This window comes from Mercenaria mercenaria, chromosome 18 (assembly GCF_021730395.1).
Source record: "Mercenaria mercenaria strain notata chromosome 18, MADL_Memer_1, whole genome shotgun sequence".
Taxonomy (NCBI): domain Eukaryota; kingdom Metazoa; phylum Mollusca; class Bivalvia; order Venerida; family Veneridae; genus Mercenaria; species Mercenaria mercenaria.
In genome coordinates, this window is record NC_069378.1 from 51,103,137 (window position 1) to 51,128,430 (window position 25,294).

Below are 25,294 nucleotides of genomic sequence, written 5' to 3' on the forward strand. Positions count from 1 at the left end.
GCACATGTGCAGATGGTTCAATCATATCATAAATATACCATTCACGAAATGAGATACTTACTCAAAAGAATGATGATGATGATGATGGTGATGATGTTTTTGTTATTGTTGATGATGATGAAGATGATGGTGGTGGTTGTGATATGATGAAGATAATGGTGGTGGTTGTGATGATGATGATGATGATGATGATGATTGGGATGGTGATAGTGGTGAAAGCTAGTGGTGTTGGTGATGATGTACTGAGAATATTCTCCTGCCAATGGATCAATCTACTAGTATTTGTTATGGATGCTTTTCTTTGGTTTCTATTTACATCATTTATAAATGTCTCAAAAAGTATACATTTGCAGATATGATGATTAGTTGATGCAAGTTTCAGGGAACCAAACAGCTAGGTGAGAATATTCTACAGTTGAACGTCCTATAGGACTTCAATGCACTGGGATTCCAGATAGGTACGTTGAGTTTGATGAACATTGCCTAGAGGCCTTTTATCAGACTGAACGTCAGTTTGCCGTACGTCTTAGCGATACGGCATATGGAACGGGTAATATTAAATAGCCCAGCATACAAAACAACAACAACAAATTTAACGACGACGGGAGTAAATAGTAAATAAAAAGTGTTACAAGGTATGTCAGCCTAACAAGAACTAGTCTATTTTAATTACTTTATTTTATTTATTGTAACAATACCTATTTAATCTAATATCAATACATTATGCATTTATATTTTTCTTTTTGAAATATATTTTCGCGACTAGGTTTTCATTTTTATTTTCATTCTCCGTAAGAGCTGGGGTATTATGTGAACACCCGTAGCAGGTGGCGGGCAGGCGGTTGGCGTCCAAAAGCATGTCCGCTTTCTTGAGTCAAACAGTTTTGATCCAATCTTCACCAAACTTTGCGACAATATTTTTGTGGGCATAATGTCTCAACCTGAAGTTCGATAACCAGCAAAATCGCCCCAGGCACTTTTTAGTTATGGCCCTTCAGTTACTAGCCTTGTCTGCCCTCTAAGTCAGATAGTTTTCATCTGATCTTTACCAAACTTGGTGACAATGTTTGTGGGCATAATATCTCGGCCAAGTTCTATAATCAGCAAAATCGCTCCAGGTACTCTTGGTTTATGGCCCTTGAATTACTTGAAAAATCTGCAAATTTAGTCTTGTCCGCTCTCAAAGTCAGACAGTTTTCATCCGATCTTTGACAAAGTTGCAGATAATGTTTGTGGGCATATTATCTCGGCCAAGTTTGATAACCAGTTAAATCGCCCAAGGCACTCTTGGATTATGGCCCTTGAATTACTTGAAATTTGCAAATTTAGCATTGTCTGTTCTCTAAAGTCAAACAGTTTTCATCCAATCTTCACCAAACTTGCTTACAATGTTTGTGGGCATAATTATAATATCTTAGTGCATAATTTGTGACAGTCTGCCACTTTTGTTTCAATCTGGATTGATTCCTTGTATTGGTGAGGGACCCCGAATTCTACAGGTAGGAGGCATATCTCTGCTAAAAACAGTTTCAGTCAGGATTTGAAAAGTTTCAGGCAAACTGGATAAAAAAGTATTAAGAAAAAGCAGAAAGTTAGGGTAGCAATGCACATGTGACATTATGTCTTAGGTCTTTAATGATGACAGGGAGAGATAGTAAATAAAATTTGTTACAAGGTATGTCAGCCTAACAGAGACAAAAGACAGTAAGAGTTCTTAATTGTTATGTTATTCATGAAAAGAGTGGACAACATTTTGCATCACATTCTTTGACTGGCTTGCAAACTGACATTCTGATATACATGTTACATTTCTGGTTGTGTTATTTTTTCATAGATTTTATCATCATATGAAAATCCAATTTTAGTCCTGTGTGGACTAAATTGATATCACTGTGTATGTCAAAAATGTTAACTGGGTTTTTTTTTTCACTTTTAGGGGAAGGGGTCGGTGCCATATGGAGGTGGAAAAATGGCATAAAACCAAGAAAAGGGGAATTTTTGTTGTGGTTGAAATAAACAAGTTTCAAGTTTATTGATAAATTCTGGGCCCATTAGAGCATATGACATGACATATAACACAGTGTAGCATAGTAACACCAGATGGCAAAACAACTGTTATATAATCAGATAAGTTTTTCAAGTGTGGAGGATAAGACATCCATTTTTGACCAGAAAATGTTGAGCATTCAGTCCTCAGTAAAACTGGCCTACCAAAATTTATAACAGACATTAGGTCCCTTCCTAGACAAGTTTACTGTCACTGTATGACTGCTTTTAATTTCTGACATTTGCACTGTTACATTTGACCTGTCACAGTAAAACAAGTGTATGCCTCGGATTAGTCCCTTCTAAAGCATAAAATCAAACCCTGACTGTCCAGAAAATGGAAAACTCAACACTACTCGGCCAAACAAATAGAATGTGAGTCATTTACAAACTTACATTTCAACAGTGGTGTAATAAAGTGCTTGGATGAAATTGATTTATCAAGAGAATTTACTCGTATAATACAGGTACCGATGTAAACAAGTTTAACAAAATTAGAGATACCACGGTGAACTGTTTTTTATATAAAAACAAACAAACTAGTGAATTATGATTTTATTTATTGGTAATTTTTATTTATTTTCGGAGGGGAAATTTATGCATCAAGAAGGGGAAAAAACATACTATTTTTAGGGGGGGAATGGGGCCGAATTTCGCCGAATATTTTGGTAAAAAAAATACTGATTAATGAATGAAAAGTATTTGATAGAAATTTATGAAAAACTGCTTGTTTTTCAAAGGAGTATACTAATGTCTTTATTATTCTGATTTATTGTAAAAAAAAAATTGGAAGTTTGTTAAGATATGGCTTTTTTAACTAAAAATTAAAAGGTGAACAAATTTAGCCCTTACACACTAAATCCATGTGTGTGTAAACTATGGCAGCTAGTGAAAGAAAAAAACAATTTAATTTTTATTAAAAGCTGAATGTTTTGAAAATAATAGTCACTTTCCTTTTGAAAGACAGGAGAAAAAACTACTAAATACTTACATGATTGTACATTTCATGCTAAATACTTACATGTACATTCCATTTGAAGTGGAATGCCTGGAAAGTTTTTAAGCTATCCCCTATACACTAAAACGCTGTACCTGACATTTAACATCACCTCAATGCAACAAAGTCGATCTTATTATAAATTTATAAGAAGATACAACTTTGTTGCGTTGAGGTGACGAAATTATTATATGCACATGTCACCTTCATGTTGATGATGTGTGCCAAAAAAATAGTTTAATTTCAGTTGGATGGAACCTGTAAGGTTAGTAACACATGGAGTGTGATTGACAGGCAATTAGTTCAAACACTACATTCAGCACAGGCCTGTGACACCCATGTGAGCGTTTGAGGTAGGGGAGCGCATAAAATGAACAGACTAATGATATAAGTAAATTGATGATGAACAGGCAATTCATTATGAAGTTTTGCCTTCTGCCGTTTGATTTTTTACCAGCCTGGCAAATGGGGGCAGCTGTTTTATGCAATCCATGTGCATTTATTCAGGTAAACTTTTACCTGGCTGTTTAGTGCTCTTCTCCACTGATTTGGAAATAGCGACAGGGCCTTTACAAAATACTGGGACAAATATGTCATATAATGGCTAAACTGGGATTTGTTGAAAGTGATATTTTTAGCTCGACTATTCGAAGAATAGTCTAGCTATTCTACTCACCCTGGCGTCGGCGTCGGCGTCGGCGTCACACCTTGGTTAAGTTTTTGCATGCAAGTACATACAGCTATCATTTAAAGGCATATAGCTTTGAAACTTATTTATTCTTTTTCTAGGTCAATTACCAACCTCACTGGGTCAAGTTCCATAACTCTAACATGTATTTTGAGCAAATTATGCCCCCTTTTGGACTTAGAAAATTCTGGTTAAAGTTTTACATGCAAGTTACTATCTCCAAAACTAATGCAGATATTGAATTGAAACTTCACATGTGTCTTCGGGGTTATAAAACTAGTTGATAGCACCAAGTCCCATAACTCTGACCTTCATTTTGGCCAAATTATGCCCCCTTTTGGACTTAGAAAATTCTGGTTAAAGTTTTGCGTGCAAGTACATACAGCTATTACTAAAAGGCATATAGATTTGGAACTTATTTATTCTTTTTCTAGATCAATTACCTACCTCACTGGGTCAAGTTCCATAACTCTTAACATGTATTTTGAGCAAATTATGCCCCCTTTTGGACTTAGAAAATTCTGGTTAAAGTTTTACATGCAAGTTACTATCCCCAAAACTAATGCAGATATTGAATTGAAACTTAACATGTTTCTTCGGGGTTATAAAACTAGTTGATAGCATCAAGTCCCATAACTCTGATATGTCCCCTTTTGAACTTAAAACTCTTTTGATATTTAACATTTTGGGTAATAATTTCCAGCTTCTGTGACAATATTTCGAATAGTCGAGCTTGGCTGTCTTATGGACAGCTCTTGTTTTATGAAAATGTTTCATTAAATAGAAAAAATGATCATAAATGCATGTCTCAGTGTTCATTAATCTTGGTTGATTATTTTTTTTTTTACATTTTTTTCTGAATTATGGGAATTTTAACGATGCAATTGGGGTAAAAAAAACCCCATACTTTTTGCCATTGGACTCAGCCTGAAATTGTCCTGAAAAAATAATTGATGCTGTCTGTGGCAGGTTGCATGAGGTATATTTGTGTGAACTTGATTTCAGCTGCGCCATGAGAAAATCACATAGTGCGTTTGTGACCAGCATGGATTCAGACCAGCCTGGGCATCTGTGCAGTCTGGTCAGGATCCATGCTTTCTCTAATGGTTTCTCTAATTGCAATAGGCTTTGAAAGTGAACAGCATGGATTCCAACCAGACTGCGCGGTCATGCAGGCTGGTCTGAATCCATGCTGGTCGTAAATGCACTATGTTGGTTTTCTCATAGCGCAGCTCATTTACTTTATTATTTTTATTTTCAGACATGTTGAAAGATGTGGTCAACCATCTCAAATGTATATAGAACTTCAATACCTCTATGCCATGCATGTAGGCACCAAGCCCATTTTAACAGACATTATGTTGCAATTCACACACAGCGGTCAAACAAGTTCGCGTGTTGGTTAAAACTGGAATCAGCTACTGCATATTTCAAATTCATTAGTGAACAGACTTGGAAGTCAGGGAAGTTGGATGTGGCCATTAGAAGTCAAGGTCATCTGAATGGAATGGAAATTGTTGAAAGGCAAGATTCCACAGGAAGACAAACTGACACACCAAATACCAAAGAAACATGTATTCAATCAAAAACTGCATTTGAAAATAAAGATCAAAAGTTCATCTGTGCATTACACAGGGCACGTTATGAACATATTTCAAAGTTACACAGTCAGACATGTAACATAATAAATACTTGGTTGTTTGACAAATCTGACTTGAAAATGGTGGAGGAAGAAAACAGGAAGGTGAATATACTTAAATGTTTGACAGCTTTTCAGAGAAGAAAGTGTACGTTTAGGGTCAGCAGTATTAAGCCATGCAAATACAATCTTTTTAATGGACTTATTCCAGTGAGTGGGAAACTTCTTAACAGAAAAACAAAATATTGCTACGCAACTGAGTGCTCATTTCATACGTCAGCAGAGAAATGGTGTTCACACGGTGATCAGGGAGGCAGTATTAGACAGCAGCCTCCCTGGAGAATACTGTTCTTTGGTACTGATGACATTGCGCTTCCCACCTTGAAAGATTTATATATTGAAATGTAAGTAGCAATCAATCTTTGAAAGTGTCAGATTTTGAAAAATCTTACTAAAGTTGTCCTCAATCATTGAAAATGTCAAATGAAAAATAATATGTTTACTAAGTAGTTATCACTCATTGGAAATATTAAATAAAAAAAAATATTTGAGCATATTTGAACTCAGAGATTTTAGTAAAAAATAATGTAGTATCTTTAGCATATATATTAATCCATTAACCCTTTCTCAGCTTAAGTTCTATCTTTCAGTTTGGACAGCAGTACTATTAACTGTTAAAACGGGTGCTTACCAAAAGATACTGACTGAATTGCGATCAGTGCAGATCATAATCAGACTTCACGGATGTGCAGGCTGATCATGATCTACACTGGTAACAAAGGCAGAATTAATCATGTCCAGCATGATAAGGGTTTAAGATCAAAACATCTGTTAATGTGATTGATGTTATGCTGGAAGTTTATGCAATAGTTACCCACTTAATTTTTGAATTGTTTTAATACCTTCCAAATTCAATTTTACAGGATCAGTAGAGGAACTTTAGTAGAATCCTTGGAGGTTGTCACGGTGAAGGAACAGGTATGCTGGCTGTATGTTTCTTATATTATAGCACACTTATGCAAGTTTTATGTATTTTTGGTAACGTTAACAATAACATGATTAAACAGTTTGAGTACCTTTTTAAGACCACAAATCAGCAGGCATTATTCATGTTGAAAGTTTTTTGTCCTTTTCATTAAAATGGCAATTACTTTACTAGCAAATAAAATGGAAAGAATGAAACAATAATAGCAAAAAAAATATTCTAACATGATCCACAGCAATTGCTATAAAACATTATAGCGAAATTGCCTATACATGAATATATGATAAAATATGGTTGGCTGTTATGTTTCACCCCATTATGATTGTGACATAAGGGATTCTATTTTTGTTCCATTACATGCAAATTATTTCTGGGCCAGATGGTTGAAAACAACATTTCAAATCCATAGTAACTGTTAAGATAAAAAGTCATACTGACTTATGCGTAGGACTGTTAAACATGTTTTGATCTCTGCGAGCAAGTTCAATTAGCTCAATTATGATTCAGCAGTGATGTCATAAATGTATAACAAAAAGTATGACATCATAATGATGTGACGCCATATATTAAGTTAAGCTTGTAACTCGTAACACAGGTCAACTAACCTAATTTGATTATTACGCATCTAAACTCCTGCCCATATTTTGTTAGCCCACCATCATCAGATGGTGGGCTATTAAAATCACTCTGCGTCCGTGGTCCGTCCGTCCGTCATTCCGTCCGTCCGTCCGTCCGTTAACAATTTCTCGTTATCGCATCTCCTCAGAAACTACTGGGGGGATTTTGACCAAACTTTGTCAGAATGATGTATTGGTACCCTAGTTGTGTCCCCCTGAAAATCAGACTGGTTCAACAATTTATGAGTGAGTTATGGCCCTTTGTTTATTTCTATAATTTATATAGATTTATATAGGGAAAAACTTTGAAAACCTTCTTGTCCAAAACCACAGAGCCCAGGGCTTTGATATTTGGTATGAAGCATCATCTAGTGGTCCTCTACCAAGATGATTCAAATTATTTCTCTGGGGTCAAATATGGCCCCGCCCTGGGGGTCACATGGTTTATATAGACTTATATAGGGAAAAAACTTTGAATAACCTCTTGTCCAAAACCACAGGGCCTAGGGCTTTGATATTTTGTATGTGACATCATCTAGTGGTCTTCAACTAAGCTTGTTCAAATATATACCCCTAGGTCAAATATGGCCCGCCCTGGGGGTCATATGGTTTACATAGACTTATATAGGGAAAAACTTTGAAAATCTTCTTGTCCAAACCACAAATCCTAGGGCTTTGATACTTGTAATGTAGCATCATCTAGTGGTTCTCTACCAGTTTTGTTCAAATATCCTCCTAGGGTTAAATATGGCCCCGCCCCGGGGGGTCACATGGTTCATATAGACTTATATAGGGAAAAGCTTTTAAAATGTTCTTGTCAGTAACTACAACATTCAAACTTGGACCACATGTATATTTTTGAGTGGCAAGATGAACCTGACATGAGTTGACCTTGATTTTGACCTAGTGACCTACTTTCACATTCTGTAGCTACAGCCTTCAAATTTGGACCACATGCATAAACTTTGTGCACTGGAAAAAACTTTGACTTTATTTTGACCTACTTTCACATTTTTTAAGGTACAGGCATCAAATTTGGACCATATGCGTAGTTTCGTGTTTCAAAATGAAATTTGACATTGATTTTGACCTAGTGACCTACTTTCACATTTCTCAAGCTACAGCCTTCAAATTTGGACTACATGCATAGTTTTGTGTACCGAAAAAAACTTTGACCTTGACATTGACCTAGTGACCTACTTTCACATTTTTGAAGGTACAGGTTTCAAAAATTTTGGGCCACATGCATAGTTTTATATTCTGAAATAAAATTTGACCTTGATTTTGACCTAGTGACCTACTTTTACATTTCTCAAGCTACAGCCTTCAAATTTGGACCACTTGCATAGTTTTGTGTACTGAAATGACCTTTGACCTTTACATTGACCTAGTGACCTACTTTCACATTTTTAAGGTACAGGCTTCAAATTTGGACCACATGCATAGTTTCGTATTCCGAAATAAATTTGACCTTGATTTGACCTAGTGACCTACTTTTAAATTTCTCAAGCTACAGCCTTCAAATTTGGACCACATGCATAGTTTTATGTACCGAAACAAACTTGACCTTTACATTGACCTAGTGACCTACTTTAACATTTTTGAAGGTATAGTGCGTATTTCTGACCTGGCGAAGATATTTTTAGTACAGGCTTTACCATTAAAATCATAACTTGGTGCTTATCGGATTTATCCGACGTAATAAAACGAATTCTAATGATATAACCGATTACCCTAAACTCAATGATAGAATGGCCCATTTATGACCTTTCTATAAATATCTCCGCCAGGTCAGAAAATATGCACTATACAGGCTTCAAATTTGAACCACATGCATAGTTTTGTATCCGAAGTAAAATTTGACCTGGATTTTGACCTAGTGACCTACTTTTACATTTCTCAAGCTACAGCCTTCAAATTTGGACCACTTGCATAGTTTTGTGTACCGAAATGAACTTTGACCTTAAGATTGACCTAGTGACCTACTTTCACATTTCTGTAGCTACAGGCTTCAAATTTAGGACCACATGCATAGTTTTATGTACCGAAATAAACTTTGACCTTGACATTGACCTAGTGACCTACTTTCACATTTTTGAAGGTACAGTCTTCAAATTTGGACCACATGCATAGATTTGTGTTGTGTACGGAAATGAAATTTGACCTTGAGCTAGTCAATAAGTCTTGAAATTTGGAACACTCAAAAATGGCACATTGGTGGGCGCCAAGATCACTCTGTGATCTCTTGTTAACTAATAAAATATAGGAACAGATTTATTATTTCTTAATTCAAGCGTAATACTTTTGTTGCAGGGTGAAATTTATTGGTGTTAGTATCTCAAGGCTTTTTACCAAAAGGGGAATAGGCCTGAGCCTGTTATTTTGTGTGGTATTGGGGAGATGGAGGAAAAGTTTGTATGAGCCGTGCCATGAGAAAACCAACATAGTGGGTTTGCGACCAGCTTGGATCCAGACCAGCCTGCGCATCCGTGCAGTCTGGTCAGGATCCATGCTGATTGCTAGCAGGTTCTCTAATTGCAACAGGCTTTGAAAGCGCAGGCTGGTCTGGATCCATGCTGGTCGCAAAGCCACTATGTTGGTTTTCCCATGGCATGGCTCATATTTTGACTAAGGGAAATTAAATTCCTTTTGTAAAGTTAATTTTAGAGAAAAAGAAACACATAATTTAAAAAAAATAAAGGGAAAGAGGCCAATAAACAGCTTTTTCTGTAGATTAAACAAAGATAGCCCTTAATTCAAACCTTATTCTTAATTTCATTTGCAGCGAGCAGTCCGTGCCTTTGCAGAGAGAGTACATTTGAAGATACATGAATGGCCAGTTGCCATAGAGACAGAGAAATATGATGTTGGCGTCCTTGTGTCATTTGGTCACCTCATACCTGATGCTGTGATACACATGTTTCCATAGTAACTAGATATTTATATTTACTATATAACGTATGCAAACTGAAAATTTCAAAACAGCTTACTGCATTTATGTTGAGACTTCACATCGCATTTTTCACTTCAGTACAAATATGGATATATTGTATTATGGGCAGTGTTGTTTTTATTCCAAAATATACCTTTAAATTGACAGGGAATTGATCCTGCGCTTAGCGATGAAGATCGTGATCTACCCTTCTGTGGTAACATTGGATATACCAAATGAGATATTTACTATAAAATTAAAAAATGTGTCCTTCCGTGCTGTCATTAGACAGTTTGTTTCAAATGTTATGAGTTAAAGTTGGATCGATTCCTGATTGAGGCAGTGCCTTATTTATTTCATATAATGGAAGGATGAAATTTTGGCAGTATCAACATACTTGTCATGGTTGACACGAGTTATTCTGCCTTTGCAACCAGTGTAGATCATGATCAGCCTGCACATTTGTGCAGTCTGATCATAATATGCACTGTTCGCCATACAGTCAGTATCTTATTGGTAAACATCCCTTTTAACAGTTCTTTCTACTGTCCAAATTGAAAGATGGACAAGTACGTTTTAGAAATTTTAAAGGGTAAGGATTAAAAATATATGAAAACACTATCATTCATGGAAAACTTACTGCTAGTATCATGGATTTTGCAGTTATGTCATTCCACAAAATTAAGCCCAGGTGCCAAATATGTCATGCCTTTTCTTTTTAATCCATAAATGAGCCGTGCCATGAGAAAACCAACATAGTGCGTTTGCGCAGTCTGGTCAGGATCCACGTTGTTTGCTGATGGTTTCTCTGATTGCAACAGACTTTGAAAGGGAACAACATGGATCCTGACCAGACTGCACGGATGTGCAGGCTGGTCACAAACATGCTATAATGATGGTTTTCTCATGGCAGAGCTCAAATGTAGATATCCACAAGAAATATCATATCCCCATAAAAATGCCATTTCAGGCAAAATCAAGGAATTTTATTTGCACAAAATTAAATGCTTTCACACTAACATAGTGTTGTAAGTACAGCCATGTGTGTACAGTAGGTATTAATCAAGATCCTTAATCTTGTAAAACAGTACTTTTTGGAATATTTGAATCTAGAGGTCAGACTTTTCAAATGTAGTTATACTTTCTTAAAATGTACTTGTCATAAAAGTTCCTATATACTGTGAAATCATTAAAATTTGTGGGGGACTAATTTTCGTGGTTGGGTCAATCTGTGAAATTCAATCCCAACGAACAAGTAAAATTCCCATTCATTTTATGTTCAAAGGTTGAAATCCACGAATTCATATCCCCATGAAATTGCCGTTTTGACCAAAATCACGAAATTTTGTGCCCACGAAATTAAATGATTTTACAGTAATTGTAAAGCCTTTTTAATCCCCCGCCGTGGCGGAGGGATTATAGGAATGGTCTGTGTCCGTCCTTCCGTCCTTCCGTCCGTCCTTCCGTCCGTCTTTCCGTCCGTCCTTCCGTCCTTCCGTCCGTAACAAAATCGTGTCCGGTCCATATCTCCTAAACCCCTTGAAGGATTTTCATGAAACTTGGGTCAAATGATCACCTCATCAAGACGATGTGCAGAACCCATGAGTCAGCCTTGTCGGTTCAAGGTCAAGGTCACATCTCAAGGTCAAAGGTTTGAGTCTGCCATTTTGTGTCCGCTCTATATCTCCTAAACCCCTTGAAGGAATTTTATAAAACTTGGGTAAAATGACCACCTCATCAAGACGATGTGCAGAACCCATGAGTCAGCCATGCCGGCTCAAGGTCAAGGTCACAACTCAAGGTCAAAGGTTTGAGCCTTCCATTTTGTGTCCGCTCTATATCTCTTAAACCCCTTGAAGGAATTTCATAAAACTTGGGTCAAATGATCATCTCATCAAGACGATGTGCAGAACCCATGAGTCAGTCATGCCGGCTCAAGGTCAAGGTCACAACTTAGGGTCAAAAGTTTGAGCCTTCCATTTTGTGTCTGCTCTATATCTCCTAAACCCCTTGAAGGATTTTTATCAAACTTGGGTCAAACGATAACCTCATCAAGGCGATGTGCAGAACTTATGAGTCAGCCATGTCGGCTCAAGGTCAAGGTCACAACTGAAGGTCAAAGGTTTGAGCCTTCCATTTCGTGTCCGCTCTATATCTCTTAAACCCCTTGAAGGAATTTTATAAAACTTGGGTCAAATGATTACCTCATCAGAACGATGTGCAGAAATTATGAGTCAACCATGCCAGCTCAAGGTCAAGGTCACAACTAAGGGTCGAAGGTTTGAGCCTTCCATTTGGTGTCCACTCTGTATCTCCTTAACCCCTTGAAGGATTTTCATCAAACTTGGGTCAAATGATCACCTCATCAAGAACTCATGAGTCAGCCATGTAAACTCAAGGTCAAGGTCACAACTGAAGGTCAAAGGTTTCAGCTCTGTATCTCCTAAACCCCTTGAAGGATTTTCATGAAACTTTGGTCAAATGATCACCTCATCAAGATGTTGTGCAGAATTCATGAGTCAGCCATGTCAGTTCAAGGTCAAGGTCACAGCTAAAATCAAAGGTTTTTCCCTTTCACTATCTATAGCAGTGGCGGGGGATTTAGCTGTCTTTCAGACTGCCTTGTTATTTTTGGACTGTTCAGCCTAAGTTCATGTTTGTCAGTGAGAATTTTTCAAAATCAAATTACAGTGGAATTCTCAACATGCACCCTAGTCTGTTGCCCAGATGGCGTGGAGCTTCACCTGTGATTCACACAGTTCTAAATGGAGATGATGTGACAGGGGTTTCTGTGATGGAGATTCGACCGAAACAGTAAGTTTACATTTTGTTTTTCGGCATGAATATAGTATTTTCCCTAGACTTTAAAAGCCATGTTGTATGTTTGCAACAGGTCAATTTACATAGTAATTCACAATCATTTTATTGGCATTTCACATTTAGCCTGCTGACTGCAAATGATTCTGCCTTTGCGACCAGTACAGACTTAAGATCAGCCTGAATGTCTGAGCAGGCTGATCATGGTCTGCATTGTTCACTACTCAATCAGTGAATTTTCTGCGAACACCCCTTTGAATAATAAGTGGTACTGCCCAATTTGAATGATGATGGATCAGTCCATTTTAGAAATTTATCAGGGTAAAAGTTAAATGAAGATTTTTAAGTCATTTGCCACCATGTACAGTTAAAGCTGTACAGTAATAAGCAGCCAACCAAGGGACCGGCAAAATGTTGCTGCTAGAGGCTGGTGGCTACTAGAGGCTGGAGGCTGCTCGAGGCTGGTGGCTGCTAGAGGCTGGTAGAGACTGGTGGCTACTAGAGGCTGGTGGCTGCTAGATGCTGGTAGCTACTAGAGGCTGGTGGCTACTAGAGGCTGGCGGCTGCTCGAGACTGGCGGCTGCTAGAGGCTGATGGCTGCTCAAGGCTGGCTGCTGCTAGAGGCTGGCAGCTGATAAAGGCTGGCAGCTGCTTGAGGCTGGGGGCTGCTTGAGGCTGGCGGCTGCTTGAAGCTGGAGGCTGGCAGCTGCTAGAGGCTGGTGACTGCTAGAGGCTGGTGGCTGCTATATTGTAGAGGCTGGTGGCTGCTAAAGGCTGTTGGCTGCTACATTGTACAGGCCGATGGCTGGTGGAGGCTGGTAGCTGCTAGAGGCTGGTGGCTGCTTTAGTTAAGTGGAAATTAAACAAAATGTTGGTTCAGGAGGTTAGCTGACTGGCTGCTTGAGAGAAGTGTGTGCTTACATATAAAACAGTTTGCTGCTAAGGCAAGTTGAATGTCAGTAGCTTTAAATTAAATAAATCAAAAAATTAAATGTTGGGTTTATTCAGGTGCCCGTCTGCAGCTGATATTACCCTGAGGGGTAGGTAGAGTCTTCCTCAACCATTGGTTGTGGGATCTGAACTTACATCAGAATGACGTAAAAGACAACAAAACAAAAAAGCTAACAGTGAAACAAAAAGAGTTTATTTTAGATTTGAATACCAGAAGGGTATTTAAATTTTTCACAGAACTTTGTTTTTTAGTTAGCAAACTCTTGATGTATGATTATAAACAGGTATGAATACCATGCTAGGGAAAGTTACTAGTAAAAGGTTGTCTTTATGTACAGATGGCCTTTATTGAAAAGTTAAAACAAACTAAAAATATGTGATTTGGAAACTAACAATTCTATTGCCAGGTGTTTCTTGTTTCAGGTGACCATTAGCACAGGTTTGATCCTACAGAAAGATTTTGGAGACTTTTTGTCTCCTTGTTTGATGTATAATAATGATACCTAGTACTTCTTATGTTTTTCTGACTGGGTGGGGTATTAAGTCATGTGACTGTGGTGTGATATTCCAGGAGGCAGCACTATAAAGTTGGGCATTGTGCTCACTGCTACAAGCTGACACTGTTGTTGATATGATTATATGTGAGTGAAAAAATGTTGAAAAAGATCTTAAACCTGAATGTGCACACACACTAAAAGTTTAAGTGAATAGAAGCATAACTTTTTTCTCAAGAGTTTTATTTTGTTTTCTAGTTTCGATATTGGACCCATCCTACTCCAGAGAAAGTGCCAAGTCCCACACCGATGTACGTCCTTCCAGCTAGCAGATATTCTAGGACGCTTTGGAGCCAGTATGGTAAATTTCTGTCTTGCAGTCTTTTGTAGATACATAATTATGAGTCACGCCATGAGAAAATCAACATAGTGGCTTTATGACCAGCATGGATCTAGACCAGCCTGCGCATCTGCGCAGTCTGGTCAGGACCCATGCTGTTTGCTTTTAAAGCTTATTGCAATTAGAGAAACTGTTGGTGAACAGCATGGACCCTGACCAGACTGCGCGGATGCGCAGGCTGGTCTGGATCCATGCTGGTCACAAAGCCACTATGTTGGTTTTCTCTTGGTGCAGCTCATATTTTCTTGCATTCTCGTTTCACCGGTATTAGAAGTGTGAATTAGTCTGACCACTGGACCAGAGGTGGAAGTGAGAGATTTGGGGTGTAAAGTGGTGAAAGTTGTTTATGCTTTGATACTCATGCCCTTACAGCTGTGCCTTTGATCCATGCACAGGAACATTAGTTTTTAATTCATGAAAGGAATCTATTAAACTATCAGGGTGGCATGCGTAAAGTTTTTTTTTTCTACATATGTAACTATTATTATAGTTTGAAGGCCACATGCAGTCTATTCCCTTAATTAAAAGCTTGAAAATTGCAGCAGGACCTGATTTGTGTCTGTGACTTAACTCTTAACCTGCTACATTTCTACAATGAACTTATCCATCTTTCAATTTGGACAGTACCATTAACTGTTAAAAGGGGATGCATACCAAAAAATACTGACTAAATGGCGAACAGTGCTGATCATGATCAGACTGCATGGATGTGCAGGCTGATCATGATCTACACTAGTCACAAAGGCAGAATCAGTAGTGTTTAGCATAATAAGGGTTTAAACTCATTTAAACAAATAAACTGGTAGTATCCCATTGAACGCGTTAATCTTCAAGGTGACCTTGCAGCTCCTATTTCAAAAGAAATGTAGTAAATCTTAATTTGAGTAAAAAAACAAAATATGAATTGAATCTTGGGCATATCTAGTAGGTTTCAGTTTCTATAGAGCAGTGAGTTGCAATAGAGAAATATGTCAACAGGGATTAATGGATTCAAGGGATTAATTATTGGTAATTTGACAATATACAACTTAGTTACACACGTCTACAAGTTGATTTGCAACATTTTCTTATCTCGGAGAGGTGTTACACATGTCTATAAGTTGATTTGCAACATTTATTTATCTTGGAGAGGTGTTACACCTGTTTACAAGTTGATTTTCAACATTTATTTATCTCAGAGAGGTGTTACACATCTCTACAAGTTGATTTGCAACATTTATTTATCTCAGAGAGGACTGTAAGTTGATTTGCAACAGTTATTTATCTCAGAGAGGACTGTAAGTTGATTTGCAACATTTATTTATCTCAGAGAGGTGTTACACATCTCTACAAGTTGATTTGCAACATTTATTTATCTCAGAGAGGACTGTAAGTTGATTTGCAACATTTATTTATCTCAGAGAGGACTATAAGTTGATTTGCAACATTTATTTATCTCAGAGAGGACTATAAGTTGATTTGCAACGTTTATTTATCTCAGAGAGGACTATAAGTTGATTTGCAACATTTATTTATCTTGGAGAGGTGTTACACACGTCTACAAGTTGATTTGCAACATTTGTTTATCTCTGACTTAAGGTGGGAGGAGATGTGCTGATGCATATGTGTATAACATTCTTAGCTCATATTAATTAGAATTATTGTTTACATAGCATATGTTTCTATAATTACAGATGTTAGAGTGTTTAAAAGATCTTCTGACCCTCGAAAGATTGGAACATGAGCAGGACAGGAGTGGTATAACATATGGTGAGAGCAGTAAAATTACAGATTGGAAATTTTATAGAAAAAAGCTCTAGTAACTTAAATTAAGTTCTGTTCATTTTACATTAAAACTTTGAAATCCACAAATTGATATCTTTTTTAGAAGTGCCTTTTTTAAAGTACCTTTTTACAAAGAATTTCAGAAAGCTTATAATTCTTATTATTCTGGGTTTAGCGTTCAGTTCAAGTTCCATACTGGTAAAAAATGTATTTAGATAAATTATTTTCCCCAGTGCCAGTTTGTGAGATAATACCACCAGAAGCGCCCCGGATTTCTCCACCATTTAAAGTTGTCAGTTTTACATAATTCGAGGGGTGAATGCAAAAGAGTTCTAAGTGCATATAAATAAAGAAGCACTTAGAACTTTTTCGCATTCACCCCTCGAATATGATCTAACATAATAATATGATACTGTTATATATTCAGTTGGTGCTTAATAAAAAAGTGTATATAATATTTTTTTCAGCACACAAACTTAAGCATAAGAATGCCAACATAGACTGGGAAAATAGTACTGCAGAGGAAATAGATTGTCAGTATAGAGCCATCTCAGAACTGGTTTGTAATTTATTATTATAATTCAGCTTGACTATTTGAAATTTTCCAGGTATTGTCCAATTTATTTGACCTGTCAAAATATGGACCCGGCTTTCATTATATTCTGTTCAAGCCTATATAAGATTAACATGAAAGCCGGGAACATGTTTTGACAGGTCAGTTAAATAGTACAATAGTAATGCTATAGATGTCACCTTTTCATTTGTTTTGGTGTCTCCATCACAGAAGTTTTAAATATGAGCTGCGCCATGAGAAAACCAACATAGTGGCTTTGCGACCAGATTGGATCTAGACCAGCCGGCACATCCGCGCAGTCTGGTCAGGATCCATGCTGTTCGCTTCCAAAGCCTATTACAATTAGAGAAACCGTTAGTGAACAGCATGGACCCTGACCAGACTACGCGGATGCGCAGGCTGGTCTGGATCCATGCTTGTCGCAAAGCCACTATGTTGATTTTCTCGAGGCTCGGCTAATATAAACAGGCACGTAAGCAGATATCTCAGAAACTACTGAGCAAAAGGCTTTCAGACTTCACTCATGTCTTTGGTATAATGATAATACTTCAAGAGTCTAGCTTTTATATAATCAAAATAATCGTCCATTGTAAATTAAAAACTTTGGTTAAAATTTTGTATGAAAGAATGTTTCTCAAAAACGACTTGGTCAAATAATTTCCAACTTCGCATATGACTCGGGCATCAAGATGACCTCATGTAGTAAGTACATAGCTCCAGCTTTTACTTTATCAAAATTAGTTCCCTTTTTAACATAGAAGTTTCTTTAAAGTTTTGCATGTTTATATGTTTCATAGGAATTACTTCAAAAACTAGGTCAGTAGGTCAAATAATAAAAAAACCTTGTGACCTCTCTAGGGGCCATATTATTCATGGGATCTGTATAAAAGTTGGTCTGAATGTTCATCTTGATGACTTCTAAATCAGATCTAAAACTGGGTCAACTGCAGTCAAAAACTAGGTCCGTAGATCTAAAAATAGAAAAACCCTTTGACCTCTCTGGAGGCCGTATTTTTCAATGGATCTTCATGAAAATTGGTCTGAATGTTCCTCTTGATGATATCTAGATAAGGTTCGAAACTGGGTTACGTGCGGTCAAAAACTAGGTCATTAGGTCAGATAATAGAAAAATCTTGTGACCTCTCTAGAGGCTATATTTTTCATGAGATCTTCATTAAAATTGGTCAGAATTTTTATCTTGATGATATCTAGGTCAAGTTCAAAACTGGGTCACATGAGCTCAAAAACTAGGTCACTATGTCAAATAATAGAAAAAACGACGTCACACTCAGTTGAAAACTGGGTCACGTGGGGACAGGTGAGCGATTCAGGACCATCATGGTCCTCTTGTTTATTATTCTGAATGCCTGTCAGTCTTATAATTCTTTGAATTCTACATGTAAACATATCAGATAACACACAAAAATAAATGCACTGAAAATTTAATAGGTAGAAACTACAACTCAACACTTACAGAACTTATATAATATAATAATATATATCTTAATGGATCATTTTAGTTTAATTAATATATGGATATTAAAATATTTTTTGAAATTTATGGTGATTTCTTTTATTATATTTACAGATACCTTTGAAAACAGAGATGAATGAGCATACATTAAAACTGTTTGATGTGGTTGACCCTTGTCTTTTACAAGGTAAATTCTCAAACAACCATATTCAGTCACTCTTCTCTTTAAATTTTGCTATATACTGTGAAGTCATTAAATTTTATGGGCATGAAATTTCGTGGTTTTGGTCAAAATGGCAATTTCGTGGATTTCAACTTTTCAACATAAAATGAATGGGAATTTTACTTGTTCGTTGGGATTAAATTTTGTGGATTGACTCCACCACGAAATCCAAGAAAATTAATCCCCCACGAATATTAATGAGTTCACAGTATAAAATATGCTATAGAAATCATCGGTCACCCGTATTGAAGAATAGTTATCTGCCCTTTAAAACATCATTTACCCTAAAATGCTGTTTTCAAGGACAGATAACTCTTTTTTCAGTACTGATGACCTATGATTTTAATTGCATATTTTTGTTTCTTAGATGACTGTCATTCAGTATCCAAAGTTTGAAGAAATTCTTTATTGGGGAATAATTTCGCCCATCTCATATATAGGGAATTCTAGCATACGTCCTAAACGTCTTGCGTATTTGAATAAGAATGGACTCTTCTTTCATTTTGCAAAGTTTGTCTCTGGTACATTGAATACAAAAAAGTAATTTACAAATTCTTGATAGGCTAGTAGAAATTAGTAGATAGCTATGCTTGAATTATTGCCCTAAGGGCTACTGGGTAATTCCTCAGTCACCGGAAGCTGGAAATTCTTCATATGACTCAAACTGAATAAATTGTAAATAGCTTTTTATTAGTAAAAACGTTATTGACAGCAATTTGTACTTGTTACAAAATTAATGATATGAACCGTGCCATGAGAAAACCAGAATAGTGTGTTTGTGACCAGCATGGATCCAGACCAGCCTATGCATCCACGCAGTCTAGTCAGGGTCCTTGCTGTTAACTTTCAAAGCCTATTGTAAACTGTTAGCGAACAGCATGGACCAGACTGCGCAGATGTGCAGGCTGGTCTGGATCCATGCTGGTCGTAAACGCACTATGTTGGATTTCTCATGGCACAGCTCATATAAAACGATAAATATTCTCTTTTATTTTCAGAAATAGACAGAAGGGATGTCCGTGGTTACCATGGAGACATAATCAGTGCTGAACCGGGGACTGTTGTTTATCATAAACATTTGAAATGTATTGTAGTCAAATGCAAGGTAACATTTTCTTAAATATTTAAAGATTATTAATTAACCGGGTTTCAAAAAATCTGGTTATTATATTGGTAAATAGCGTTGGGTTAGCAGGCAGTTTCCACTTAACAGCTTAAGAGTGACCGATTGCTAGAAAATATAGTATAAAGATAGCTTGTATAAAGGTTGATTTGGGTTTGAATTTGAGATCAGTAGGGTCAAGGTTACTTTTGCTAAAAATAGATCTAGGAAAAACCGTTTCCACTTTGTTTGCATTTATATATTGAAATCAAAATTACTCTGTTGGAAGCTTATTGAAGGACCAAGGTTTGGATCGTATATGGGGTAATTGGAGTCAAGTTCAAGGTTGACATAATTTAATCTGCATGCTTAAAAAATTCTGCCATGGCACGAGTTTCTGTATTTCTTGTTTATCTGAAGATTTGAACAGTAATTATACTGTATCTATGTAAATATAAAATAGACTTGAGAGTATAAACAGTACTGAAATAATAATACCAAATGTGTGTACAATTTTATTCAGTATGAATATGTAATGCTGCATAAAAAAGCTGGAATTTTTTTTAAGACAAATGGCTATTACTAAGGATTGTTATATTTAAGGGAGTTTTGCATGTTAGATGTTAGATCAATTTTATTTCTACAGTATAGAATTTGAATAAATCATGACTTTTCGAAATAAAAATTTGGCGAATAATGAGATTGGGTTTTTTCTAACCTGATGGACGCACCACGGAAGACTGAAGCTTTCACACAAGTTTTCGTGTCAAAATTACAGATCTGAAAATTTTCTATAAATTGAATGTAGATTTTAATCAAAATTCTTTAATAAATTTATGGTCAGAAATATGGTTAAATAAAATGTATAAGTCAGTATGCTAGTTCTATAGAGATATTTGTCTATGAGTTAAAGAAATCTGCACAGTTCTAGCAGATGTTAAGATGTAATCAAAAATTATTTAAAGTGTCAAACTTTAATATCATAATTCGAATTTTGTCTTTAGAAAGATTTTTGGCTCACCTGAGCCATAGGCTCATGGTGAGCTTTTGTGACCGCTCTGTCCATTGTCTGTCGTCAGTCTTTCATCGTGCGTCATGCATCCATCAACATTTTCTTAAAAAAAATACTCTTCTTGAAAACCATTGGGGAGAATTACACCTAACTTCACAGGAATGAACCTTGGGTGGCTCCCTTTCAAAAGTGTTCAAAGAATTAAATTCCATGCAGAACTCTGGGTGCCATGGTAACCGAAAAGAAAATTTTTTGAAAATCTTCTTGCCCAAAACCGCAAGGCATAGAGCCTTGATACTTTGAATGTGACATCATCTAGTGGTCCTCTATGAAGATTGTTCAAATTGTGCACCTGGGATGAAAAGAGCCCTGGGGTCTGAAGTTTTACATATTATTAGGCCAATATAGGAAAAAACTTTAAAAATCTTCTTAATTAAAATCACAAGACCTAGCCCTTTGATATTTGGTATGTAGCATTGCCTTGTGGTCCTCTTCCAAAATTGTTCAAATTATAACCCTGGAATGAAAAGAGGCCCTGCCCCGGGGGTTCTCAAGTTTTACATAGACATATATAGGAAACAAGTTTTTAAATCTTCTTTGCAGAAACTGCAAGGCCTACCTAAGGTTTTGATGCTTGGTATGTTGCATTGCCTTGTGGCCCTCTACCAAATTGTTCAAATTATGCCCCTTTGGTGAAAATAGGCCCTACCCCGGGGGTCGCAAGTTTTACATAGTCTTAATATATATTAGAAAAAAAACTTCAAAAATCTTCTTGCCTGAAACTGCAAGGCATAGGCTTTTGATGTTTGGTATGTTTCCTTGCCTAGTGTTCCTCTACCGAAATAATTCAAATTATGCCTCTGGGGTGAAAAGAGGCCCTGTCCAGGGGGAGATTTAACATAGACTTATGTAGAAAAAAATTAAAAATCTTTTTGTCTGAAAGCTCCAGGCCTAAGCATTTGATATTTGGAATGTAGCATTGCCTACCATATCACTTAACAAGATTTTTCAAATTATGCCCCTGTGATGAAAAGAGGCCCCGCCCTGGGGTCACTTGTTATATGAGTTATATATAGGAATAGATACTTCAGAAATAATCAGATCATATTTCTAGACTGTTTAATTTTAATAACCTGATGACCCCAAGTGATTTGGTGTCTCTTGACTGTGACATTGACATACTGGCCTTCTTTCTTGTTTTTTTAAGATAAAGCCTTGAAATTTGGATGATTAAGATACAGCCTTGAAATTTGGATGACATGATTGTACAGTTTTGCACACCGACTTTAAAACTGACTTTCATTGACAATGATTGTGACCTACTAACCTACTTTGTAATATTTTGCCATTTTAAACATATGGCTCATATTACTCAGGTGAGCAATTCAGGGTCATCATGACCCTCTTGTTATAAATTTATTCATAGGTCGCTATAATTCATGACATTATCATTTCCTATGGTGCATAGAATTTTTCATTTGAAGAACCCATCCAGCTGATGGTTCTACCCAGGTGGTGACTTATGATGAAATAATGCACAGAGGTACACCTGGTGTCCTCCTCCATCATTAAAAGCTGTCGCCATGCGACCTAAAATTGTGTCGGTGTGATGTTAAATCCTACCAAAAAGAAGTTATTTTATCTTTCAGAGTAGATTAATTGGATTCAGGAAGGCTGTGTTTCGAAGAAGACTGACTGGTTTAGATTTCTTCAATGGTTACATTAATAAGAATATGTGCACGAAATTTACGAGCCTTGACAATGATTTGAATAAGTATATAAAAGTAGAGAAGATTCCTGTGAAATCAAAGGCTTAACATAGACTGTGCTTTTACAGACTCTGTTTATTGCTAAATTCATGTCTGTTAAATTTGTAATTGAAGCTGCTCACAAGCAAAAAAAAATGTGATTTCGTCTTTTGAGTTTTATTAGCTCACCAGAGCACAAAGTGCTTAAGGTGAGCTATTGTGACTGGTCATTGTCCGGCGTCCGGCGTGTGTCGTGCATTGTACTTCGTCTGTCATGCGTCGTCCATCAACATTTGCCTTGTGAACACTCTAGAGGCCACATTTATGACCCAATCTTTATTAAACTTGTTCAGAATGTTTGTCTTGATGATCTCTAGTTCAAGTTCGAAACTGGGTTATGTGCAGTCAAAAACTAGGTAAGTAGGCTAGATCGAAGAAAAAGCTTGTGAACACTCTAGAGGCCACAGTTGTGACTCAATCTTGATGAAATTTTGTCAGAATGTGCGATCAAAAAGTAGGTCAGTAGACCAGATCAGAGGTAAAACTTGTGAACACTCTAGAGGCCACAGTTGTGACCCAATATTTATGAAGCTTTGTCAGAATGTTTGTGTTGATGAATTCTAGGTCAAATTCGAATCTGGTTCATGTGGGGTAGAAACTGGATCAGTAGGCCAGATCAAAGGAAAAGGTTGTGAACACTCTTTAAGAGGTCACAGTTTTGACTCAGTCTTTATGAAACTTGGTCAGAATGTTTGTCTTGATGATCTCTAGGTCCAGTTTTAATCTGGGTCATTTGGGTCAATAATTAGGTCACATGGTCAAATCAAAGGAAAAGTTTGAGAACACTCCAAAGGCAACAGTTGTGACTCGATCTATATGAAACTTGGTCAGAATGTTTGTCTTGACGATATTTAAGTTAAATTCGTAACTGCGTCATTTGGGGTCAAAAACTAGGTCAGTAGGCCAGATAAACTCTGGTGAGCGATATACGGCCATTATGGCCATCTTGTTTATTGTATTTTTTAGTAAGTTGAGAAGAGTTGCATGGGATATCAAACTTCACAAAATTTATATTGATAAAATAAAGTAAAGAAAACTCTTATCAAGGTTAAACTCTTTACCTGCTAGATTTATGTAATGAATGTACACCTTCCATTATGGACAGTACCATTGACTGTTAAAAGGGGTGCTGCACAAATGTGAAGGCTGATCATGATCTACACTGGTCACGAAGGCTGAATCAGTCGTGTCCAGCATGGTTAGGGTTAACTATAGATCTTTAGAATATAGCAGATTTGAAACTAGTAAGAATACAATGTGAAATCTCGCGAAATCTCATGATAACAAAACATGATCTTGTGTATTGACTAATAAGCTTCCTTTACACTTAAGTAAACGAGTATGCAAGAGTTTGATAAATCAATCTTGGAGATACGTAACTTAAGAAGAGAATTATGTTGTTTACTATAGGAGACCAACCTATGCAAATGTATTTTTTATTTAAAATCAGATTGTCAGATTCAAAAATCTCTATTAGACTCTAATCTTGCATCAGACTGTTTGTTTGATTTATAACGCTTTTTATTTGAAATATAATTCCAGGCCCAGCTTATGAGGCTCTAGACCCCCGCCCCTCCCCCCATCCCCCATTCAATTAGCTGAGAAGTGTCCTATACAGTATGCTCATCAAAGATGCACCCTCCTATTTTGGCAAAGGAATAATAAGATTTTCTCAAAATTTAGACCCGAAACGCTATAGAGGCTATGCACCATTCCAAACCTGTATTACATAATTTTCCAGGGGAAAGCCCCCTGACCCCACCCTCCACCCCACAAGCCGTCCCCATCAAGAGGGTACTATCGGTAACTCCACCATTGCCTCAAAGTTGGACCTAAAAAGGCACCAGAGGCCACCATTGCCTGCCCGTATTTCAAAAATTTTAAGGGGGAAAACCCCCAATAAACATTTTAACAATTAAATAATGAAATGAAATAAACTATAAAAATGACACATTGTTGAAACATGCGCGGTGAGCTGGAGAATACAACCATTGCATGCTTTTGTTTTATATCTGCTCTTTAACTCTTGAACTGCTTGAAGGATTTCAAAGAAACATTGCACAAATGTTCATCACATCGAGACGATTTGCAGAGTGCATGTTTCGGATAGCTTGCTTCAAGGTCAAGGTCACACTTGGGGGTCAAATACCAAATAACTTTGTTTCGTGTGTATATTGCTCTGCATTTCAGTGCTCTTGTTTTTATTTGGCAGATCACTTTTTAGCTCACCTGAGCAATGTGAGTAATTGCGATTGCTCGATGTCCGGCGTCTGTCGTCTGTCATCATTTAGATTGTGTATGCGATATAGGCTGTATTTTTTAATTGATTTTCATAAAATTTGGTCACAATGATTACCTCACCTCACCTCACCTATTCTCTTCACACCTATTGGTGTATAAGGCCTTAATGCGCCATTTCCATTGATTCCTGTCTTTCGCAACTGTTCAAGCTGTTGCCCAACTGTTCGATCTGAGCTGTTTTCGTTCTTGTTCGGTTCCTTCTCCATGTTGTCTCTGGCCTGTTCACTTTTATTTTCCCTTTTGGCTGCCATGTAAGTGCTGTGTTGCAGATGTTGTTTTCTTGTTTTAAGATTTCGCCAATCCACTTCCTTTTTCTGATTGTGAATGTTTCACTGGCTTTGGTCGTTTCAGCTCTCTTGTGTAGGTCTTCGTTTCTGATTTTGTTTGGGCCACCTTATCCTAAAAATCTGTCTCAGGCATCTGTTCTGAAATGTGTCAAGTTTCCTTTTGTCTTGTTCTGTTGTTTTCCA

At 36.9% G+C, this 25,294-nt stretch overlaps 1 protein-coding gene across 3 annotated transcripts; it reads left to right on the plus strand.

The window, feature by feature from the left end:
- The first annotated feature begins 561 nt into the window (after positions 1 to 561).
- On the plus strand, positions 562 to 23,565 carry LOC123538200 (methionyl-tRNA formyltransferase, mitochondrial-like). Of its 3 annotated transcripts, none has more exons than XM_053529635.1 (11): positions 562 to 635; positions 4,993 to 5,774; positions 6,294 to 6,348; positions 9,758 to 9,900; positions 12,596 to 12,718; positions 14,425 to 14,527; positions 16,240 to 16,315; positions 16,798 to 16,889; positions 18,493 to 18,565; positions 19,600 to 19,706; positions 22,365 to 23,565. In XM_053529635.1, the coding sequence occupies exons 2-11, from the start codon at positions 5,005 to 5,007 to the stop codon at positions 22,530 to 22,532; spliced, it is 1,710 nt and encodes a 569-aa protein (XP_053385610.1). In that variant the 5' UTR covers positions 562 to 635; positions 4,993 to 5,004; the 3' UTR covers positions 22,533 to 23,565. The 3 variants fall into 3 exon arrangements, with proteins under 3 accessions (XP_053385610.1, XP_053385609.1, XP_053385611.1); XM_053529634.1 differs by lacking the exon at positions 562 to 635 and adding an exon at positions 1,478 to 1,499; XM_053529636.1 differs by lacking the exon at positions 562 to 635 and having other exon boundaries at positions 5,718 to 5,774; positions 6,294 to 6,359.
- The last annotated feature ends 1,729 nt before the right edge of the window (positions 23,566 to 25,294 follow it).

Coding starts and splice junctions, on each gene's coding strand:
- LOC123538200 (XM_053529635.1), top strand. CDS start 5,005: ATGTGGTCAACCATCTCAAATGTATATAGAACTTCAATACCTCTATGC. Junction 6,349..9,757: donor TTGTCACGGTGAAGGAACAG/GTATGCTGGCTG, acceptor TTTCATTTGCAG/CGAGCAGTCCGTGCCTTTGC. Junction 19,707..22,364: donor GTATTGTAGTCAAATGCAAG/GTAACATTTTCT, acceptor TTTATCTTTCAG/AGTAGATTAATTGGATTCAG.